This window comes from Podarcis bocagei (genome assembly GCF_964188305.1).
Source record: "Podarcis bocagei genome assembly, chromosome: 7".
Classification (NCBI taxonomy): domain Eukaryota; kingdom Metazoa; phylum Chordata; class Lepidosauria; order Squamata; family Lacertidae; genus Podarcis; species Podarcis bocagei.
In genome coordinates, this window is record NC_138132.1 from 73,533,492 (window position 1) to 73,558,117 (window position 24,626).

At 46.2% G+C, this 24,626-nt stretch overlaps 1 protein-coding gene across 1 annotated transcript in view; it reads right to left on the reverse strand.

Annotated features, from left to right (window-relative positions):
• The window catches only part of MIB2 (MIB E3 ubiquitin protein ligase 2), a 103,050-nt gene that overhangs the window by 33,428 nt on the left and 44,996 nt on the right, over positions 1-24,626 (reverse strand). Inside the window, exons 4-13 of the mRNA XM_081202322.1 lie at positions 17,572-17,678; positions 14,869-15,063; positions 13,903-14,045; positions 12,644-12,751; positions 10,738-10,842; positions 8,499-8,661; positions 6,862-6,995; positions 5,543-5,691; positions 1,383-1,539; positions 525-679 (exon numbers count right to left, since the gene is read on the reverse strand). Coding sequence (XP_081058448.1) covers positions 525-679; positions 1,383-1,539; positions 5,543-5,691; positions 6,862-6,995; positions 8,499-8,661; positions 10,738-10,842; positions 12,644-12,751; positions 13,903-14,045; positions 14,869-15,063; positions 17,572-17,678 — 1,416 coding nt within the window. The remainder of the gene's footprint in view (positions 1-524; positions 680-1,382; positions 1,540-5,542; positions 5,692-6,861; positions 6,996-8,498; positions 8,662-10,737; positions 10,843-12,643; positions 12,752-13,902; positions 14,046-14,868; positions 15,064-17,571; positions 17,679-24,626) is intronic.

Here is a 24,626-nt window from a genome sequence, read left to right on the forward strand (position 1 = left end):
GATGATGGGAACTGAAGTTCAAAAACAGCTGGAGACCCAAGTTCAGGGAACACTGATTTAGGAACTGCTGTGGCTCAGCAGCCTTAATGGGGGAAACCTTTCCTGAGCGGCTGCATTCCCCTCTGAACAACCTTCCTGGATGCCCACATGGCAGTGGTGGGCGGGGCCAGAGGCAAAAATGGGCGGGGCAGGCAAGGAAGAGGTTTTATCAGAGCTCAGAGCCCAGCCCACCCCTGCACTTCCTGCAGCCAATCGGAAGCTGCGCCTTGGTTCCCGAATGTTTTAGAAGTCAAACAGACTTCCAGAACAGATTTTGTTCGACTTCTGAGGTACGACCGTAATTTAAAGCATATATATTGCTTTGAGGGAAAATGTCACCTAATGCAGTTTGTTCATAGCTCCCCATTGTCACTATGCTTAAGTGACTTGCGATGGATAACATTTTACATACGTATATACAAATGGTGGGAAATGTATAAATAATTTTTTAAAATTGCTTAAGTTCATTTCACTCTTATGCTTACAGCTTGTTCCCCTTCAGAGCCGAATGCTGCAACAGATTGAATCCTTGTTGGTTCTGGATGGTGAAATCGATGTTGGGGACTTCGGTGAGGGCCTCGATGATGCACTTGAAGTCGGCCGTGATGGCGTAATGGAGGGGGGTGTCGCCGTACGAATCCTTGAGGGGGACAGGCGGGACGGTACACAAAATCTCTGTCAGGTGTCTCCAAGAGGGGAGGGTAAAACAGAGACATCGTGGCTAGCAGCCGCTGATAGACTGATCCTCTGTGAATTTACCCATCGCCCCTTTTCAAAGCCACTCAGGGAGAGTACAATGAATAAGAAGAACACGAGAAGATCCCCCGGCTGCTGGATTCAGTCAAAGGCCCATCTAAGTCCAGCATCCTGTTCTCAACAGACGCCGACAGGAAGCCTGCAAGCAGGACCCGGGCACAACAGCTCTTCCCACACTCCAAGATTCCCGGCAGCTTGAATTCAGGGACACCATTAATGTCCTGAGCAGCAGCCAATGACAGCCTTCCCCTCCATCAATGTGCCTAAACCCCTGTTGATGTCCTCTAAGCTAGCCGCTATCACTGCAAGTGCCTACCTCTCTCAATCAATAAAGCCCTTGCCCTTTAGCTGCTCAGATAATCTCCACTTCACCGATGGGCACAAAGATTCCACAACACAACATGCCTCCCCCCAACCAGCTAAGTTGGCTAGAGCGTGGTGCTGACAACACCAAGGTCACAGGTTTGATCCCCACGTGGGGCAGCTGCAAATTTCCTGCACCAGGGTCCTTTCCAACTCAATATAATTCTATGATTCCATGAGTCAGAATGCAAATGCAAAGATGAACAAAACAAAACAAAACCCACCGGCAGGTTGACGTCGCAGTTGTGCTCACACAGAGCCTGTACGACCTCCGTGAAGCCTTTGTTGACGGCAATGTACAGGGCTGTGCACTTGGCGTTGTTCTGGAGATCGCCGTTGGCCCCTTTGCTGACCAGGAAGCGGGCTACGTCTGCTTGGTTCCTGGACAGCGAGAGGGGTGAAAAGTCAAGAGGAAAGAGTGACAGACCACAGATGTTGAGGAACACCGAAAGCTGCCTTCTGCTGAGGCAGATCATTGTTCCATATGGTTCAATATTGTCTGCACTGATGGGCAGCAGCTCTCTAGGGTTTCATGCAGGCATCTCCCCCTGGGAAATTGCTGGGACTGAACGTGGGACCGTCAAACACTCTTGTTCTGAGATACAGCCCTTCCCTTAAGACAGTGGTTCTCAGATGGATACAAAAACTTATGGAAGATGCAGCAATGGCAAAACTTACTGGAAAAATAAGAAATCAAGATAACAAACGTTTTATAAAACAATGGAAATGGTTTGTGGAATATTTACAGACAGACTGTAAACAGATAAGAACATTGCAGGATTATTGTAATAACCTGCAGTTTTATAAGAGTATATATTTAAAGTTGATGAATAAATGAGCAAACTAAATTAATTTGGATATGCAGAAAATATTAAGAATAAATTTAAGGAAGAGCATAAAGAGGGGGAACTCAAGTTTTGAAATGTTAAAAGGATGGTAAATTTATTGAAATGTATGAAATTGAAAATCATAAATAATATATATATAAAAAGACGGTGGTTCTCAAACTTTTTTCTCTGGGTCACAGTTTCAGAATAAAAATTTGCTCCCACCGCACTAATTTTTAATTGATAAGGAATACATTGGAAAACAAGAAAACTCCTAGCAGTGCATTATTTATAACACAGAACACAACTACTTTATAATATGAACATGGGGCATCCAGAAAGTATAAAACAAGAGCACAAATCATTCCCAAAGTATAATTCTAAATGAGTCTGTACCTTAAATATGTATACAAAATCAAGAAGAGGTGTATGCTTGTTTTGCTCATTTATATTAGGTCTAATTTGAGACAAACTCTCATCTCCTTATCAACACGAAGAAGCCTCTCTCTTTTCTGATCTTTCCTATTGATCAGAGTTGAAAATCCCTGCTCACAACAGTATGTCGTGGAGAACTGTAAAAGAGTAGCCAATGCCCCCGCTCTCATTTTGAAAATATAGCTATCCATATTCTGCAAATTAAAAAGAATTATTTTGATACCTATCAGTGTAGCAACACTGAAATGTTTAAATGTTTCTTTGATTGTCCTCGAATCTTCCTGCCACGCTTGGCATTCCCTCCTGCCACACCCTTTGAAAACCTCTACCTTAAGACATAGGAAGCTGTCTCACACTCTGAAGCATCTCAAAGCAATTTTACAATGCAAGAAAAAAGCGTACACTGAAGTACTCCTTGGAGCAGACCCATTGAAATGACTGAACCCATGTTGGTTGCACCTATTAACTTCAGTGGGTCTACTCTGAGTAGGACTGTCACCCTACAAAAGCAGTTTCAAATAAATAAATAAATAAATAAATAAATAAATAAATAAATAAATAAATTGTACTGCCATATTTAGGCTTTTTCGGATTTGAGGAAAATAGGGTGTATATAAATAGAACAGGCTATTATTAGAACTAGGCCTGCTGTGATCGGCAAGGAGGACTTAGAAGAACTTTTTGGAGCTGTTCCTAGATTCATATTACAAACATTTATTCCTCAGGGCTTACGTCCAGGGGTCTTAAGTCAGTGGTGGCTGGTTCCCTCTGAAGTTGACAGGGAGGAAGGCAGGTAGACCAATAGGAGGCAGAGCCAGAGCAAAGACAGACAGAGCTACACCCTGATTGGTTGTAAGTAAGAAGGCAGGCAGTGCCACATGGTGGACCAACTTCCATTGGACTAAGAAAGATGCAGATGGTATCTCACCCCCTCAAGACTATCGAAGATGTATAAAAATTTAGTGAATACTTGTTGGAGGTGTGGTGGGAGTAATGGCGACATGTATCATATGTGGTGGACATGTAGGAAGATCAAAGTGTTCTGGGGCTTAATTTACGAGGAGTTGAAAACAGTGGTGTAGCGTGGGTTGTCAGCACCCAGGGCAAGGCAAGTAATTTGCGCCCCCTAACCCGTGGATTTTAGCAGGGGGCAGAGAGCTTTGAGTGCGAGCGCTCAGATGTTGCGCCCGGCCCCCCCTGCACCCCCCACGCTATGCCACTGGTTGAAAAAAATGTTTGGAATAACTTTTTTAAAAAGACCAGAGGCATTTCTGTTAAGCATTGTTGGCAGGGACAGCCCGAAGGCCTTTAGGGAGGTATTCTTCTATGCAACGGCCGCAGCTCGGACTTTGGTGGCAAAGGGGTGGAAGGAACAAGAAGCCCTGACAATAACAGACTGGCAGTACAAGCTACAAGAATTTGCTGAAATGGCGCTGTTAACAAATACCCTGAGAGGCAATTCAAAACAAAAATTTATGGAAAAGTGGGATAGATATAAAACATATGTTCAAAAATACCGTAAAGGTTCGCTATCTATGCTAGCATTTGATTGACGTTGGAGTGAGACTGAGTTGAGAAATAAGACTAAGAGCACATATTGATATAGGAATGTATTAGATAATATGTAAAGAAATATACAATAATAAGAGTACATTCATTTGTAAAAAAGGAATATGCAACATGAAAGACAGGAAGTCTAGTGTGTTCATATGTATATGATTTTTGGGGGAAATTGTTGTTGTTTTTTCTTTGTTCTTTTTTGTTTGTTTCTTTCATTTTCTTTTTAGGTATATAAAATTTGTATATAATTTTTGTATACATGTTGGAAATTATATCATAGTAAGTCCTGTAATGTAATATGACAATGTTTACCAATGTACGGGGCCGCTAGGGGCGCATTGGAAGATGGCCGACAATAACATCTCTCCGGCTCACATGAGGTAATTAAGAGGCTGATATGGGAGTATGCATCCTCCCTTTGTTGCCCAAGGGAATGGGGAACACTGCCTTGTCTGCTGTGGCCATAAATCACCCCCGGATTCGAAAGAAGGGGGTGAGGGCACTAGGCACAAAGCCCCTGTGTGGGCCCAGCTCTCCCGGACGCTGTCTCTGATCGCGCGCTGGCTGCATCAGCTCAAAATAAACAATTAGAAAAGAAGCAAATGCACATACTTCGAGTGAAGATCAGGAGTAAAGACTGCTAATTAAAAGGATCTCTGGGATGTGGAGCGACGGGCTGGATTCAACAATAAATCAAGAAGAAGAATCATCAAAGGATTGGTACGTCGGAGCGAGCCTGAAAAGTGTGTGGGGGGGGGACTTTTCTTTTTTTGTCTTATGTGAGTACCCAATAACCCTTCCCCCCTAAGAAAGAATCGTCGCGATTACTGATCACAAGCAGGAGGAGTAAAGACTGTGTGGAAATTAATTACTAATCAAAGATATGGCGTGTGGGAACATCGAGAAAAGAAAGAAAGTTCTCTGTGACGCAGTCATAAAAAGAGATTGTTATGGCAGGCCTGCCCGCAGGAGGCCTGAGTGGGAGGAGGACTGGCTCGTTACTATATCGGAACGTGAGATCGGCCTGGCAGGGCCCCCTGAGAAAATTTATGAGAGCGGCAGGCCTGTGGAAACCAGGACAGACTGTGGGAAATGTTTTGTACGGAAGTGTTGAAATGATGCCTGTCTATTTTGATATGGCTCTTGGATGAGTGTAAAATCCACACAGAATATAACAACATTTGTTTTCAACCCGCTTGTGGAGACTATCAGAGATCAAAAAGAAAATAAGAAGATGAGGAAAACAACAAAGAGAAGATGGAATAGAACTGTGAATACTATTTGGACAGAACTGTGTATATTAAAGCAGCAGCAAGAGAGATGTTTGGATCCCGTTCGGAGCTCGAAGTATGGGTACCCCCAACAAAAATTTTAAAATTTGGCTGTGTAATTTGGAATTAATGTGATTTGGAATTACTGTGATTTGATTGGCCTGTTAATAAAAATTATTTACAAAAAAAAGACAATGTTTACCAATGTAATATAAGAATGTTAATGAATAAATAAAATGCAAAAAAGGAGGGGGGGAAGAGTGACAGCTGTTCTCAGGGGTCACCACCTACCCAAATGCTGCATAATGCAGAGCCGTGTCCCCTTCCTCGTCCCACAGGTTGATGTTGGCATGGGCCTGCAACAGGATCTTCACCACTTCCACCTGTCCCAGGTAAGAGGCCACTTGCAAGGCTGTCCTGCCCTGGTTTTTGACGTCGACCTGATGAGAAAAGGTAGGGTCATTGTTTCATTTATTCAACAAGTAGGTCGATAAACAGCCAACTCAAAGCAACAACAACATAAAACCCACGAAATTATGAAGACCAATAAATTTACAGAATGAGGTGACTGACACTGAATGAAATTAATTCTCTAAAATTTAATTAATTTTTCTTTCTTTTTGAAAAGGAAATCTCGTCAAAATGAAACAGTTTACTGTAGGTGACGAAATAGCAGAAGTGCAGGTGTCTGTCTGGTTTCAAGGGGAATGGTGTTCTAAATTGCTGGTGCCGCTTTGCTAAAAAGTCTCCGCGAGTTCCCCTGAATACCAGTTCCTGGGAATCAACTGGGGAGAGTGTTGCTGCGGCATTTGCAGGCTTCCTTGAAGGCATCCGGCTGGCATCTGTGAGAAAAGGATGCTGGACCAGATGGACCTTTAGCCTAATCTACCTGCAGGGCTCTACTTAGGTTCTTACTGCTGCTTGCATTTACATCTGATAACTGGATACAACCCACTACTGGGTTGTTGTTGTTTTTTAATGTCCAGGGGTCAGCAAACTTTTTCAGTAGGGGGCCGGTCCACTGTCCCTCAAACCTTGTGGGGGGCCAGACTAATTTTCTTTTTTGGGGGGGGGGGGAATGAACGAATACCTATGCCCCACAAATAACCCAGAGATGAATTTTAAATAAAAGCACACATTCTACTCATGTAAAAACATGCTGATTTCTGGACTGTCCGCGGGCTGGATTTAGAAGGTGATTGTGCCGGATCCGGCCCCTAGGAATTAGTTTCCCTACCCACGTTCTAAACAGTTATTTTAATATTTTTCACCAATAATTTTTATTGGTTTATCCTTTTTGTAAACTGCTTCAAAACTCTCTTTTTAAAAACACAATAAAGTGGTACATAAATTTTGCGAAAGGAAAAGACCTCTCTCCTCCTCCTGCTGTTTTGAGCAAAAGGTAACGCAGAGGCATTGCCACTTCTGAACCTCAGAACCACTCTGATTTCAATTGGTTCTGCTATGAGTAGGGCTAGCGTTGGCTGTAACCCAGCGATTATTTTTTAATAAATAAATACTATTAAAACAAATTTGAACACACACACATACACAAAGTTTTAAGATATTTTAAAAATACAATATCTGCCCTGCTGCCAGAGACGACTTGCCTTGTCGGGATATTTCTGAACCAGTTCCCGGACCTTGGATGCGTTTCCATGAGCAGCCTCTATGACCAGGCGCCCCGGGCTGTCCGCTTCCATCTTTTGGTTCAGCAGCCTTCCCAGCACAGAGAGCAGCGTGCCTGTTTAGAGAGATGGGAAACAGTCCTCCAATTACCGTACATTTCCATGCGGCAAGGGCTGCTATGGATTGGCCTCCACTTTGGCAATTTGGCGTGCATCACTTGTGATTGTTAGCGTTTGCCAGCTGGGTGACTGATATTTGGTTCCACATCCCCCACCCCCCCAAAAATTGCTCAGCAACCACTTCCGGGGTGGCGCCATCGGCAATGGCGGACTCCCTCTGAACTGGAGGGACTAGCTCTGCGTGAAACGGGTCTTTTCTGCTACGGGGAAGCGGGGAACCTGCTAAAAATCACAGGCGGATGAAGCCTGTGACCATGGGACTCGGCGGGCACCCTTAGCGCCCCCCCAACCCGCAAAGGAACCCACCAACGGGCTCTGAAGTGAAGAGGGGGAAGTGGCGCGGTGCTGTGAGTCAACTGCTATTTCCGTGGAGCGAAGCCGCACAGCCGTTGCCGGAGAGCGCTGCCTTTTTCCTGGGACAATTTGGCTTCTAAAATAAGCACCCGTGAGTACTTAAACTTTGAACAATTGGATTTTAAATAAGGACTTGCGAGAGGAAAGGATTTGGACTTAAAAATTTACTTTAATTTGGTACTGAAACGGGAAGGTCTAAACAGGAAGTCAGCCTTCCGTTTCTTTGTAGACAGAATAAAGCAAAGACAATGTAAACTAGAGCTCAGCAAATCGCTTCTAAAGGATTGGCTTGTGACCAGGTAGATGGGCGTGACCCTGGCAGACCCCATAAAAGGGCTGGTCACGCAGCCATCTTCCCTTTTCCGCACTTCTCTCTTGATATGCTCTTTTGCTGTGAGTGGCTCTCAGTCAGCAGCACACAGGCTCATCCCTCACAAGACTGTAACTGTAACTAAAAGCTAAAGCCTGCCTTCAGGATCATACTGTGAACTGAATGTAAGTAAACCTTATCATTACAGTGGTACCTCAGGTTAAGAACTTAATTTTTTCTGGAGGTCCGTTCTTAACCTGAAACTGTTCTTAACCTGAGGTACCACTTTAGCTAATGGGGCCTCCCGCTGCCTCTGTGCCGCCACTGCACGATTTCAGTTCTCATCCTGAAGCAAAGTTCTTAACCTGAGGTACTATTTTTGGGTTAGCGCAGTCTGTAACCTGAAGCGTCTGTAACCTGAAGCGTCTGTAACCCGAGGTACCACTGTACTTTAGAAAAGAGGACTGTTGTGCCATTACAGTGGTACCTTGGGTTAAGAACTTAATTCGTTCCAGAGGTCCATTCTTAACCTGAAACTGTTCTTAACCTGAAGCACCACTTTAGCTAATGGGGCCTCCTGCTGCTGCCGCGGCGCCGCCAGAGCACAATTTCTGTTCTCATCCTGAAGCAAAGTTCTTAACCTGAGGTACTATTTCTGGGTTAGAGGAGTATGTAACCTGAAGCGTATGTAACCCGAGGTACCATTGTACAGATTATTAAAAGGCTTTCCCCCTCCCTCCTAAGCTGGCTACTGCTTTCCTTTCAGACTCCTCACTTTTAGATTCCTTGGCATCTTCGGTGGTCATGAGGTTTGCATCTTCCTCCCTCTGGTAGGCCGTCAGGCAAGCGGGGTTGAAGGTCCAGGACTGGCCTGCAATAGACACCCGCAAGTCCCCATCTCCAAACACTTTGATCACCTTGCCAATGTGCCCCAGGGTCTGCAAAGGGAAAGGGAAAATTGAAACGTGAGGGGTGGGGGGGAAAACTCCTTGTTGTTATTCATCCTTTTTGTTCCATCTAAGTAAGAAAAGCAGCAGAACATTACATTGTGGAGTACTCCTGTTTCCAGCCAGCCATGTCCCTTTGAAGAATGTGCCATCCATTTCACTGGCTGGCCAGCCATGCCCCTTTCCAGGATATACCATTTCACCGCCCCTCCCCACAACTGTCAAGTCAAAATTCCATAGCCACTGAGCAATATATAGCAGGTGTGGGGAACCTTCAGTTGCTGCTGAACTACAACTCCCATCAGCCCTAGCAAGCTTGACCAATGGTCAGAGGAATGATGGGAGCTGGCAGTTCAGCAATATGGAGGGCCAAGGGTTCCCCACACCTGGGACATGGGATTCCAAGACAGCAAAGCCTTAATGCAAGGAGAAGTCAGGCGCTTTTAAAAAGGGTATGTGTGTCATTCAGCTCCTTCTCAGAAAAAAAAAAACACCATGAAGCGCTATAGAATAATACACTGGCTGTGCAAAAACTCAAGATGGGTGGAACAAGTCACGATTTGCAGGTTGAATGTGAGATACTGGTCATATTTTTGAATGCTTCCCCCTTTAGGGCTGTTACCAGGTTTTTAAAATGTCTTGCTGAATGAATCAGCGATCCAATCAATTAAAAACGGATGCAGTGAATCTGCACACAACTCAAAATCCTGCATGCAAGTGAAAAGAGAGGTGTGGGGGGGGGAGAAATCATTCTTTGATTTTAGATGTCATAATGAAGGCTTTGGAGATTTTTAAAAAATGGATTTATTCTAATCATTTGAGCAAGGCTGTAATCCTTTTTTTAAAAAACAACACATTGACATTTTATGATTCATTTACTTCACAAAATGTATATATTCACTTGACCATCAAACTGTTGACTAGGGAGCAAGCCTTGCTGAACAAAGTAAAGAACTTGTATGCAGTGTACACTTTGGAGGTTTTTTAAAAAATTGATTTACCAAACCAATTAATCAAGTCAGACTGCAATCCTAAAAAAGAAAAAAAGAAACCCACTCACTAGGGAGTAAGACCCACTGAACAAAGTGGGACATACCTCTGAGGAAATATGAACATGTCTACTGAATTAACAAAATAAAATGTTGCAACCAAAAATATTTTGCGTGCAGGAAGTGAGCACTGAATGCTTCTTCTCCTTTGCTTGTGTGTCAGCTGGGAAACAGTGTTTTATTTATTTCATTTATATCCCACCTAATTTCTCCAAGGTGCTCAAGCTGGCATATGAGTCCTCCCCCCACCTCCTCATTTAATCCCCACAACAACCCTGTGAGGTAGGATAGGCTGAGAAGCAGTGACTGGCCCAAGTGAGCTTCATGGCTGAGTGGGGATTTGAACCCTGATCTCCCAGATGTTAGCCTGACCCTCTAACTTTGCGGTGGCCAAACTTGGCCCTCCAGCTGTTTTGGGACTACAATTCCCATCATCCCTGACCACTGGTCCTGTTGGCTAGGGATGATGAGAGTTGTAGTCTAAAAACAGCTGGAGGGCCAAGTTTGGCCACCACTGCTCTAACCACTATACCGCACTGGCTGGGGGACATAATAAGGCAAAGATTTTGTAGTGGGCAAGGTGGGATTGAAGACCCGTTTGCCGGGGTCAGCTTGGGCAGAAGCCAATCAGTGGGCAGAGCTGATGTTAGGAACACTGGAAGCTGCCTGATGCAGAATCAAGGCCATTGGTCCATCTAACTCAGTACTGTCCATCTAACTCAGTACTGTCTGCACTGTCTGGCAGCAGCTCTCCAGGGTTTCAGACAGCTGCCTCTCCCAGTGATGCCAAGAATTGCACTTGGGACCTCCTGCATGCAAAGCGGATGATCTGCCAGTGAGCCCTTCCCCTTACTGGTCCATCAGCCCTCACTGCTCTTGTTTAAAACATGGTGGCAGCTGTTAAAATTTCGGAGAGCTGCGTTCGAATTTTAACACACCAGGGGAGAGGGGAGAGGGGAAAAGCATGGACTGGATTGTTTTAAGTAACTGCGCTGTCTTGGAATAGAAGGACACTCACAGGGGTCATTTCATCAGTCCACTCCCCGTGACCAGCTTGCAACTGCTTGATTCTTTCCATATCATCTATCACCCGGACAACATCATCAACCCAAAAGGTGTTGAGCTACAAGGAAAAAGAAAATCAGAAGCTTTTTTCTTTTCAGTGCGTGGGGGAGAAAGGAATCATAGGAAAGAAAGAAAGAGAGAGAGATAGATATATAATATATTTTATATTATAAACTAATATAATATACACAGCTGCCCAGAGCGGCTGGAGCAACCCAGATGGATGGGGAACAAATAATTATGTATTATTATTAATTGTCATTATATTTTATAGACAGATAAATCCATCAAGCATTAACCGCGGAGATGCAGGATGGTGGCGGTGACCATCCCTGGCTAAGATTTCGGCAAACATTCGTAGGGCCTTTTAACCCAGCCGCAGGCCCTCCAGACATTTTTCACCCCAAGCCCTGCCACTCACAGCAATCTACAGTGGGGTTTTTGTAGACGCCATTTTGATTCAAGATGGCGGACTCACGGAACCTGTCAAAGCTGCCTCAGTTTCAACCACCGTTTTCAAAACTGCACAGATCTGGTGGTTTCTTATAATTCCCAAGGAATGTCAGGTGAGAGGCTCCTAGTATCTATCATTTCTTAACATTGTTTATAGATCCCTGTATGTGCCCCCCCCCCGCATATCAGACAAACATATGCCCTTTAAATTAAAGGAAGTGAAGTTAGTTGATTTCTGTGTGAGGGGACCCCCTGTTTTCTCTTTACAGTGTGTTCTTTAAATGGACATGTGTTTAGGTTCTCTTAAAGACCAGGGATTGGGAACAAGATTTGGCCCTCCAGATGCTGTTGGATCCCCAGCATCTGCCAGCCCCAGCCAGCATGACTAATGGTCAGAGCTAATGATGGGTCATGGGGGCTGGAGTTTACAGCAACAGATAGGGGGGTCGTGCCCCCCCATCCAAGTTCTTGAGCAATATACTCAATAGAAACCAAAGCAAAATAGAGACTACCATTGTTCAAACAGGAAGGGACTGCTCTTCCATTGCTTAAAAAACAACAACAGGTAGCCAGCTTTTTCCTTCAATCATGTGTTTCTTGTTCCTTTAATCGAGCAACTGATTAAAATTCACTTTGATTAACAAAGGGCTTCTGGTGTGGGGGGTGAGACAGCCACAACTGCCACTGACATTGGCAAGGGAGGAGGGTAATGCCATCGAGCCCCCTCTCATTAGGAATCTCCCATCAAGACTCAAGCTGGCCAGGACATTGTCTCTTACGATGTTCCTGGATCTGGTTTGCGGGAGGCGGGAGAGAGTGCTTCGGAACTACCCCTTATCAAGAGCAAGGCACTCAGAACTGCCGCTGACAAAGAGAGTTGCTTGTCAGAACTTGTGCTGGCGCCAAGGACAGCCAGAGAGAAAGCAGATCACCTTTCTCTCCACTCCCTCGACACAACAGCAAGCAAACGCTGAACGTCTGAATTCAGCGACTGCCAACATCTTATCGGTGTATCTCTACACAGCTTCACATTTGTCACTTGGGCAGGGAGAAGGATTTGCTGAGGATGTCCACGAATGTGACAATGACCAGTTCTTGATAACTCACTGAGGTATACGCTTGCTGGGACAAAACAAAGATCTGCAGGGGCAATAACATTTGGGGAAGCATCATGGAACAACTAATAAAGCAAAAGGACATGTGGACGGTCCAGTACAAATCCACCATTAATGTACTACTATTGCATCAGTGACATGTTGTAGCACCCCCCAATAATTTATCAGCCAACAAATGTTATTCTCCTGCCAATAGGCTGCCCTTCCATTCCCTCTCCTTTCCCCCCCATCCGTCTATGAACTACGGCACAATTTTTAGATCCATCGCCAGGATGCGTCAGCCGCACTTACCTTGGTCAGGGCACCTGGATGGAACGTCCAACGGGTATCGCTATTGAACTGGACTCTGACATCTCCTCTATCTGTGATTCTGTGGACAGTTCCTGTTTGGCCAATGAACTTTGGAAGGAAAGGAACGGAGAAGTATTGGGGAGGAGCGGGGAGATGAGGAGAGAGAAAATTAAAGGTTGTCATTTGAAAGCAAGAAATGCGAGCTTTTACCATCGGACGCCTCCCCTGCAGCAAGCCAGTAGCCCCTCCTCGTTCACAAATACATTTTCAAACTGCTGAAATATTCATTGCTAAAGTCCATGGCCAGAATAATATTCATGGATCAAAGCAACAGACGTTTAAAACACAAGTTCACACAAACAGTTATTGTTATTCCTTAAGATTTATCTTTTGCTGGCGAATGGTGATCAAACTCTCCAAGCGACTTACCCGCATTTAACTTGCATGCATTCACCTTTAAACGCTCGTCACACAAAAAACCAAAAACCAAATGGGGTGGACAGGGGGCAAGCTTCTGGGGAAAAAGACTTTGGCAATCCTGCCTGCCATTGAACCCAATGTATTTTGACTATACACGATTTGGATTTTGAATGTAACCCCCATGTACATTGAGTCTCGCCTGCATATTATTCCATTAAAAAGTAACATGAAACATTAATATTCTCATACAAGCACATATAATTTTCTCTTACACCCGCACGCACAACGGGAACAGTAAGCTTTGGTAACACACTAACAGGAGAACAAATCGGATCACTCCTTCAGTTGTATGCAATGTTAATCCTACTCAGGTCATGCCCACTGAAATTAACTTGGGTCCAATGCTTTCAATGGGTCTTCCCCATGTGCAACTACTTCTTCTTCTTCTTCACATTTACATTCTATAGATAGGTTAGGCTGAGAAAGATTAACTAGCCCAAGTTCAGCCAGCGGGTTTCCACGGTTGAGTGGGGGGCTATGAACCCTTGTCTCCTCCTAGATCCAATCCAGGACTCTAACCACTATACTGCACTGGCTTAGCTGAATACAACCTCCTGCAGCAGTAGAAAATATATTATTTTAAAAATTGATAGCACAAATGAGAACTGCCACAGAATGGAGACCTCCCTGCCTAGGATTCTGTTCCATTCTTTGCCAACCAACAGTCAATCACAATTCTGTGGCCACTGAGCATGCTCAATCCTCCTGGAGTTGCTTTTGGACCTCTTCCTAGGTTTAAAGCCCCCCCTCCCCCATTATTTTTTAATGCGGTCCCCTACCTCAGCCATTTTCGGGTTCCATCCCCCGTGCCCTTCTTGCATCTCTCGCAAGATGTCAATGTCCAAGAGGCATTTCACTTTGTCCCCGTGCTGGAACGGGTGCCTTTCAGTGCTCTCTTTCTTCTGCAACTCAGCCGGCTTACCTGGAGAAAGAGAGAGAAAGAGCAGCTGCCGACAGCGGAATGCACAGTTTAGCATCTTGTGTGCGTTCAGACAACAAACTAAATCCTGGGGTAGATGGGCAATCTCTAAAAGCAAGACCAGAGGCATAAAATGCTGCATGTAGGAGCTGCTGCTGTTCAATTCCACTCCCCTCCTCTCTGACCCACTCTGAAATCAGTCAGCAATCCATGTTTATTTGAGAGGGTGTTATTTTAATTTTTTAGGGAGGGCCTCCTCTTTTCAGAACTTTTTCCTTTTTCCTGCAAACCCTGGATTCCCCAAAACCTGCACGGGCTACAAAATGAACGGCCCTCACAGCTGGAGCATTGGAATTAGAAGGAACAACAGCCCGATTTTCTCTTCAGCTCCTAAATCTTTGCGTGAGTTTCATTTTTGCTTTTTAAGAAAGCTTGTTTCCCCAACACATCCCTAAGTTGGTGCAAAAAAACCCCCAAAGTGTGCTATTAGAGACCAGCATTTAGCACAACCGCAGTGCAAATTACATTGCACGTACAGTGGTACCTCGGGTTAAGTACTTAATTCGTTCCGGAGGTCCGTACTTAACCTGAAACTGTTCTTAACCTGAAGCACCACTTTAGCTAATGGGGCCTCCTGCTGCCGCCGGAGCACAATTTCTGTTCTCATCCTGAAACAAAGTTCTTAACCTGAAGCACTATTTCTGGGTTAGCAGAATCTGTAACCTGAAGTGTATGTAACCTGAAGCGTATGTAACCTGAGGTACCACTGTACTCAATGGGTAAATCTCTTCCTGCCCCCTTCTCTGAGAGGGTTTCACACACGTACCTAATCTGGGGAGATGTTCCTTGTAGTAAAAGCCCCCCGTCACTTCTGCAACGCACTTCAGGTCCACTTTCCCTTTGTGCCCGACTCGGTACACGTTTGTGGTGCCGTCGGCCCACGTCACGCTGGCAACACTCCGCCCGGTTTCCACATCCCAGCCACGGATGTCGACCACGCGCCCGGCTTTGCCTTCGCCACCTGTCCGCAGGGATAAGAACAGGGCACAGTTGAAACGTGCCAATTCAGCCATTCTCTCCCATCCGTAACACACACACACACACACACACACACACAGGTTTTCATCTCAAGCTCTTTGCCAGGAGGTTGAGACGGCTTATATGAGGCCATCTGCAGATCACGACCTTCCGTGGCTCTAACTGCAACAAAGCCCCAAAGATTAGAAAGAAGTTCCCTGGGAGACGGCAGGCAGGAAGAATCCCTCGCCGGAGAAGGGGAGCTTAAGAGGTCAAGAGTGGAGCCTGTCTGACCCAGTGGCTGCACGTTTCCAGTCCTGTCAGGTCGCCTGCCTTCAGGGGTGCGGGGAGTGGAGTAATAAGGCCACATACACAAAGGGAACCCGTTCGAATCCAGCCTCCTTGCGTGGCAGAGGAGTCTCAAAATTCCAACTGCACAGCAAAACAAACACGGGCTGCATTCACAAAATATGTTTAAAGTGCTCCATCTCTTTAATAGTCATGGCTTATGCTCCCACCAAAGAATCCCGGGAGCTATAGTTTAAGGGTGTGGAGAGTTGTTACACGACTCGCAGAACTACAATTCCCAGAGTTAGAACAATAAAATCACAGAAGTGTACGAGTTGGAAGGGACCCCCCCCCCAAAGGATCTTCTCGTCCAATCCCTGAAATTTAGGAATCCTGCCCACAGCCATCCCTGAGAAGAGGGATTAATTGCCAAACCACTCTGAGAAGTGTAGGTCTGTAAGGGAAATAGGGGTCTCCTAACAACTCAGAGCACCCTTAATGAACTACAACTCCCAAGATTCTTTGGGGGAAGCCGTGACGGTTAAAGTGGTATCGCAGTGATTTGAATGTGTGATGTGGAAGTGGCCTAAGTCATGCAAATATTAACACATTTGGGTGTTAAACCAGCCAAGCCATACTCAGGAGTAGACCTACAGAGATCAATGGGCATGACTGACTCAAGTCCATTTATTTTGATGGATATGATCTTGTTGGCTACGACACCCCTTCTGTTTTTATACCGTTTACCGGATCCTGATCCAAGCGAAACTGTTTGCTGAGAGTGGGGATTGATCCACAAGTGCTCTGGCCTTGCTGGTGAGATTCCCATAATGGGCAAAAATAGGATATTGGACTGGATAGACCCTCAGCCTGATCCACTGGGGCTCTCCTGTTGTTCTTCTAAAGCCTACTGAGTAGCCCTCACTTAAGTCTGTCCCACTGCAAGAAGTTGCAAGAAGGTTCCAGAGACAAAGTGTGGTCTTTTTCCTGACATGCTACTCACTTCTTAAAGGGTTGCCCCCCTTAAGCAGAGGAAATAATTCAACCCTGTAGCTCGGGCCCTTAGATTTAATCAATCACACACACCGGGTTTACGAAATTTAGGGCAGTAGTCTCCAATACCAGTCCTACGCAGAGTAGAAAATGTATCCTGACATAATTTTCTTCATTTCTTCATTTATTTTCAGGTTATGTCTAAAGCTATGTGCACCATTTGTTTGGTTGTTATTTAATTTAATAATTCAAATCCTCTTTACCCAGGCCTATGGCTACTAAATAATCTATGGCCTGTGAAAATGTGGGGGATTGGACTGTTATTACGATGATTATTTTATTATTAGGCCGTCTGTTATTATGTTTTTTTTAATCATGTTTTTATTATTGATGTTCTGTAATGTGTTTTTAATGTTGTACATTGCCCTGGGATCTTCTGATAAAGGGAGTTATTTAAACTGAATAAATAATAACAGGGTGCAAACAGGTACACAATTTTAAAAGCATCCAACACACAAACAAAGACCTTGCAGGCCAAACTGTACCTGCCGCACGCCGCAGAACATGGTTGTGTTGACATCCCCCGTCATGCTGATATTGTCAACTTCCAGTTTCTCTCCCCTTCAGCACCTGTATTAGCTGTGCTATTATTATTTGCATCTAAATTATGCCCTTTGGGTTACAGGCAACAGGGTGTGTTCCGCTTCTCTCATGCCTAGAAAGCACAAGACCAAACCGTTTTCTGCTTGTCTCGTGCTTTCTAGACATGGGTAATTGCAGTCTTGCCTTTGCCCTGCTGCTTTCGCCTGGAAGGCAGAAATCCATGGAAAACGCAAATGTAGTTTGCTCTAACTGAGTGCTAAACCGTGGGTTTTCCCATGGGAAAGAAACGGGACGTGTGTGTGAGCCCAAAGTTTCAAGAGTTTGTTATTTTTGTTTTATTTTGCAAGGCTCCACAGAACTAGAGCAACTTTCGCTCATTCAGAGCGGACCCATTCAAATCGATGGACATGACATGCTGAGGCCCATTGATTTTCAGCAGGTCTACGCTGAGTAAAACTTGGCTGAGCGCAAGCCACCATGCAGATTAAGGGAAATGTATTTGCCCAAGGCCCTCTCTACTGATCCATGAGGGACAGAGCTTCTCACTTCTTGTCTTGAATATAGAATTTTTCTGCCCACATCACAAGGAGCCAACCCCCACTCCCCTAAAAGGCAAAAAGCACCTCACCGTCCTGGTTACCCCATTCCCAGTCGGGGCCCCGAACCACTTTCGCGCCCTGGAAAGTCCCCTTTAACGCAACGCGTGGCAAGTTCTGCCGCGGGCTCACAGTCACTCTGCAAGAGGGAAAGAAAAGAAAAAAAACACCATGTCATTTCCCCTGCTGCTCATACAAATAAAGCCAGTTTGGAGGTGAAACAAAGCCAGTTTGGAGGTGAAACAAAGCCAGTTTGGAGGTGAAACAAAGCCAGTTTGGAGGTGAAACACAGCCAGTTGGGAGCGCTGCCGATGCAGACAAGTGCCTGTACACCCATACACAGTACAGGTAGTCCTCTTCCACATTGGGTACCATATTTACTTCAATTAAAGGCCCCTGTTATTTAGTAGTCAGTCTATATTTCCCATTATAAGTTCCCATTATAAGTTATCTTCCCTTACCCATGGCTTGGGCTTAGTGTTGCATGCTAACCAAAAGGCTATAGTTTGTCTCGTTCCAGCCAAATCACATGCTGTATCCGAGGACTGTTCCTAGCTTACTGCTCATGCTTTTCACGTAGGGGGAAGAGAAACTAAGAACCTGGTTTGGGACACAACGCTAAGCCAAACCATAGCTTAGCTCTGGGTAGCACGGCAGTGGTAGGGCCAGAGGAGGAACACAGCACCCATGTCCTCCCATCACCCCTGTGACTACTTAGCCAGTTTATCTCTCCCCCCCCCCCATATGTTCCAAGTCTTTTTTTCTTGTTTTACTGCTGTCCTGGAAATATAACTTATCACATTGTCCACACAACATCATTCTCATCAAAATGCCATCCCATCTCTCACAGACCCCCTAAATCTGGATTTATAATTTTAATAACAACAATAGTAGTAGATTTTCTTTCTGCAGCCAACAATAAACTGCCCTGCTCACAAGCCCTTCCAAGGAAGCTTACAGGTAAATTTAAAAATCACAGTGTGATAACTGTTGAATACACACACACACACACACACACACACACACAGAGTAGAGGTCAAATATCTATCTCAATATAAGGTTCCCCAGCCCTGTTTTAAATCAGAGCAGCCACTCATGCAGAGAAATGGCAAGAAGCCTCCTTTCTTGATGATGCTCCCAGCTCCCGGAAGCCTTTAGTTCTCCCAGATGCTGCTGGACTATGGCTCCCATCATCCCTGACCATTGGCCATGCTGCCTGGGGCTGATGGGAGTTGGAGTCCAATAACACCTGGAGGACCACAGGTTGCCCATTCCTGATGTAGAACCGCAATTTATAGGAGCTCAGGGTAGACCCACTGAAGCTAATGAACTTTTTGTTTCTTTTGTTAAGGGGGGTTGAAAACAACACCACAGAACTCCTAGACACAGTGACATGGACTGGGTGGACATCACTCAGAACTTGTCTCAATAAATATAAATTTGTCTTAAATGAAGAAGTGCATTAATCACCTCTTCACCTGTAACGCCTTGCCATGTTTTACTTCACAACATAATATGCATCTTTACAATGTTTTGTTTAAGTTGCTGGTTGTTGCCTCCGTTTTCTGCACACCACTTAGAGATATTTTTTAATATATTAAGCGGTACGGAAATTAAACAATCAACCAAGAATGATTATTTAGACCAACATAAAATTTACGTGTTGCTTCTCTGCTTACAACAACTCTCAGTGAAATGTATATTTAAAAAATCAGAGTAACTGAAACATTTAGAACAGCAAACAGAAAGCCAAGTAGTATAAAAAGCAGAAATAGTCATTGACATAGCATTGTTAAAAATCAAGGACCCAACAATAACAACAGTTCCTGGTTTCCTTGCTTAGAAGGACCTCAGAAAGCAGTTAATGGTAAACAACCTTTCTCTCCCCAAGACCCTGGAGAAGTGCTGCCAGTCAGAGTATGCAGCACTGGGGGAGATGAGAAAGAATAGTCGGACCTCCTTGGAGGCACTCCCCTTACCAGCCTTGTTTGGCTGGGTCTCAGTCTTGCCACACTATCAGATTCAGCCAAGAGGCAAAGGTTTCAGGTTGAATCCAATGACAGTCCTATGCAAAGTGCGTCCTCTGAAGCTAATGGACATGACTCACCTGGGTCTAGTCTGAGCATAACTAAGCTGAATGCATGTTCTTAAAATGTGCAGTCAAACCACACCACACTAGGTTTCACTGAGAGTTAACCCACAAAAAGTAACGGACCTAAGTTAGCCATGACCAATAATTTCAATGGCAGGATAGTACAGGACACAAACCTTTACGTTTCTTCCCGAAACAAAACAACACTTGCACTACTGAGACTTTCAACCCAACGCTTCCTCCTCCCCAGAAAGTCAAGCTAAAATCTACAAAAGGCTGAGGGCAAGCAACAAGGATACGTCTCTGCGCGGTACCCACACAATGGTGAAGATGGGATCTGACGTCCGGTTGAAGCAGCTCCCAATGCCCATAACGGGATCGGTATTCCTCGCGTCCCAAAATCAAACCAAGTGCATTTGATTAAGCAGAAACTTCGGGCCAAGCCCTTCAAGAATTCCAGCTGGGGGTTGAGGAAGCAAAAAACTCTCCCGCCGCCATAATGAAACCGCTTCCACATTTGCGTGGCTTCCGTAATGGGGGAAGAAGAGGCGTAACACTTCCAAGCCCCTGACTTAGCCTGTTGCTTAATACCCGGAGCAGACGGCAGAGACTTGTGCGGATAAACCTGGGAACCAGCAGCCACCCGGCCCACTGCGCCACTAAAATTAACCTTTGGCTCTCACTTTGGCTCATTAATGGATTGCTTCAGTGGCGTGGCATGCCTGGGGAAAGGTGCTTAGGAGAGAAGACCAGGGGGCAGGTTTATCTGCACACAAGATGGCTAATCTGTATCTTTCCAGCAGCTTTCCGTGATCCAGATTGTAACGTGATAGGAGCCAAGAGCGAGGAGGGAGGGCAATCCTGCTCAGCCAGTCTCCAGTAGTAAAATTCTGTACTGGGGTCACATCAATTCAGCAATCAAAAAAAGAAAAAGAAACAAACAAAAAGGATTCTGCAACTGGAAGCAACTGATACATTTTTCCTCCAAGAAGTTCAGGGACATACACAATCCCCTCCAACTTATTTTAAAATAGCATCATAGTGCTTTAAATGTATAGTGTCATTGTGGTATTGGACTGGTTCAAAACCAGAGGACCGTCCTCTGTAAAGTAGGGCATGCTACTAGACATAATTCTGCGTGCAATTTGGAGTTGTTGTTTTTTTATTTCACCCCTTCCCGGCCCAAAGATATTTTCTCCTCTGACACAGCATCCCCCTAAGCAAGTGGAGAAACAAATTGCACAGAAGAATTCACAGTCGAGAGGAAAAACGCCTCTGGCCTACCCATTCCCCTCGATCAAAATTTGTCCTGGAGGGTCCCTGTCCACCTCAGTCAATGCCGTTTTATTCACAGCAATTTCCTCCTAAATCCTCGACCAGCAAAAGGGCCAGCTGGAAATTTGACAGAGCTGGAATCCCTGGGTCAGCACCGATCTCGAAAATGAAGGCCTTAATTAAAATGGTTATTAAAAGCAATATTGCAGCGATTAAATGCACCCCCCGGGGGGTGAGGTCTGCGGCACTCTTTAATAGCCTTGGTTGTTATCCGGTATTTGGAAGCAAAACAACTCAAATTAGATTAAAATCCAGGAGGCGCTTGGCTCCTGCTGCATCACTTGGCTTCTTCGTGGCTGGGTAGATAGCAGAGACGGTTCAGTTCAAGGTTAATGTTTGGTTCTCGGGGGCTCGGAAGAAAAAGCAGCCCTGTCCTGCTTCTGTGGAAGCTTGTCGGGACAAATAAGGACACCAGAAGAGCCTGGCTGCAGGATCAGGCCAGTGGTCCATCTAGTCCAGCATCCTGTTCTCAATGTGTCCAACCAAACACCTGTGGGAAGCCTGCAGGCAAGCCTGGAGGAGCACAAAAGAACTCTCCCTTCCTGTGGTTTCAGGCAACTGGTACAGTGGTGCCTCGCAAGACGAAATTAATTCGTTCCGCAAGTTTTTTCTTCTTGCGAGTTTTTCGTCTTGCGATGCACGGTTTCCCATAGGAATGCATTGAAAATCAATTAATGCGTTCCTATGGAAACCGACTTCAGACCAGGTCCAGGGACAATCTGTCCCCCGACCTCTTCTGAAGGCTGGGGGGGGGGCGAAAGTCTTTGCTACCCCCCCCACCGCAGCATTTTAAAATCGCCCCGGACAGCGGAGGACTTCTCCGCTGTCCAGGGCGATTTAAAAGCCCTCCCGGGAAGGCAGCCAGGGGGGACAAAGATTTTCGCCCCCCGCCAGCCTTCCCCTCTTTTGAAGCAAGGGGCGGAGGGAAGAAGATCGCTTCTCCCCTTTGCCGCCCCTTGCTTCAAAAGGGGTCGGGGGGGAGAGAGAGGAAGGCGCACCTTCCCTCTGTCCCCTCTTTTGAAGCAAGGGGCGGCAACGGGGAGAAGATCGCTTCTCCCCTTTGCCGCCCCTTGCTTTAAAAGGGGTCGGGGGGAGAGAGAGAGGAAGGCGCACGCTTTTCCCTCTGTCCCCTCTTTTGAAGCAAGGGGCGGCAACGGGGAGAAGATCGCTTCTCCCCTTTGCCGCCCCTTGCTTCAAAAGGGGTCGGGGGGAGAGAGAGAGGAAGGCGCACGCTTTTCCCTCTGTCCCCTCTTTTGAAGCAAGGGGCGGCAACGGGGAGAAGATTGCTTCTCCCCTTTGCCGCCCCTTGCTTCAAAAGGGGTCGGGGGGAGAGAGAGAGGAAGGCGCACGCTTTTCCCTCTGTCCCCTCTTTTGAAGCAAGGGGCGGCAACGGGGAGAAGATCGCTTCTCCCCTTTGCCGCCCCTTGCTTCAAAAGAGGTCCGGGGAGAAAGGGGAAGACGCCAGCATTTTAAAAAACCTCGGGACAGCGGGGGACTTCTCCGCTGTCCGGGGCGAATTTAAAATGCTGGCGGGCGGCAGCAAAGCCTTCGCTGCCGCCCGCCAGCATTTTAAAAAACCTCGGGACAGCAGGGGACTTCTCCGCTGTCCGGGGCGAATTTAAAATGCTGGCGGGTGGCAGCAAAGCCTTCGCTGCCGCCCGCCAGCATTTTAAAAAACCTCGGGACAAAGGAGAAGTCCTCCACTGTCCCGGGGTTTTTAAAAAACCTCTCCGCCCCCCGCCAGGCTTCGGAGCAGCCTTCCGAAGCCTGGCGGCGGGAGGAGGTCCGAGGACAGTGGGCAAGACGCCCTGTCCCGGAGATTTCCCTATGGGCTTTCGTCTTGCGAAGCAAGCCCATAGGGAAATTCGTTTTGCGAAGCGTCTCCAAAACGGAAAACCCTTTCGTCTAGCGGGTTTTCCGTCTTGCGAGGCGTTCGTCTTGCGGGGTACCACTGTATTCAGAAGAGTTTCTGCCTCTGAGAGTGGAGGTACTCAAACACAGCTCTATTCCTCTGTGAAATTGCCCCACGCCTCTTTCAAAACCATCTGAACCGGCAGCCGTCACAGCATCTTGTGGGAGCGAATTTTACGATTTTAACTATCACGTTCTGCGTTCCTGTAGCTGTCACAGGATACAGACAGCACTTGAAGGACAATGGAAGACTACCTGCAGACACCGCCCCCCACCCTTCCACCAAATTTCTCTCTCCTCCCCACTGAACTTTGCTGCCTGGGTGGAGAGTGTAACTCAGGGAAGGTCCACCCCTGTGCGCCTTCCTCTCCAAGTGAAACCACCTTCCTCTCAGGCTGGAAAGCTGCTTGGCAGGCTGAGGAGAGCATGACTGTGTTTGCAAGGATGCTTCCACACTTTCATCTCCATCACAAATCAGGAGCAAGAGTGAGAGTGCAAGAGAGAGAGAGAGAGAGAGAGAGAGAGAGAGAGAGAGAGAGAGGAGAGATTATAGGGGGGAATGAATGGTTCCACATGCTGCCGGCTCTGGGAGTATGGCCACCAGCTGCTGAACACAGCCCATTGCAAGGGGGCATCAAAAAGGGTGCCCACCCCTGATCTAGCAGTCAACACAGGTCATAACTCCCTTCCTCTTGCCTCTGCAAGCTGAGTCCCCTTGGCTCCCAAGGTAGCCAGGTTTTATTACTTGAGCCAGCTGAGAGCTTCATAATCAACACATTGCCATATGGAGCAAAAAAAAAAAACAATAACCTTGACTTTCTGGAGAGGATGCCTCAATGGAAACGTCTGGTATCCATGCCGGTGGGGGGAATAGAATTTGGCAGTCCACCCGATGCAGTCCTGTAAGCTTTATTAAGATTTAACAGCCAAAGGATAGAAGGAAGGGCAAGAGAGGGACCTTGGAGCCAGGAGGCTCAGGCCAGCCTCAAGAGAGAATAAAAGGATCATCTCAAGCAGGCAGACTGAATAAGCCTCCACCCACTAACCTTGGAGACAAGGCAATGGGAAGGTCTCAATGCAATTGGTGGCAGATCCTTGTTGAATCCAAGCTGCTCTCCACACCACTGTGGCCAACGAGAAACACACAGCAGAAGAGCAACAGAACTGGGTCTCATCAAGACCGCTGTTTTATTGTGTATGCAGCAGCCTGTCATTCATCCATGAGCAGCACATTTGAAGTGGATTTACCCTGGACCACCACGCTTTATTAGTTGTTCAGTAATGCTTCTCCAATACTCCCAAACTAATGCCTCTATACTTATAACTCTGCCATTCCACGGTCCTTGTCTCACACCCCACCCTACCCAACATAGCTGCACTAAGAGACCGTTGCACACACAGCTCCATCCAGACAAGCGAGAGGCATCATCGGTATTCAAGGGCAAAGTCTAGCCTGGCAAAAACACTCCAGTGGGATGCAAAGAAGGGCCCAATGAGGAGTGCAACCTGGCAACAGTCCTGAGGACCAGAGAGAAAGGCCTCGAGGACAGTTTTCAAACTTGACATTCCCGAACTCTGCTCTAAGCCAAGAAAAAAGAAGGTAAGGAACTACATTAAAAGATTAAAAGGGATGCGGGTGGCGCTGTGGGTTAAACCACAGAGCCTAGGACTTGCTGATCAGAAGGTTGGCGGTTCGAATCCCCACGACGGAGTGAGCTCCCGTTGCTCAGTCCCTGCTCCTGCCAACCC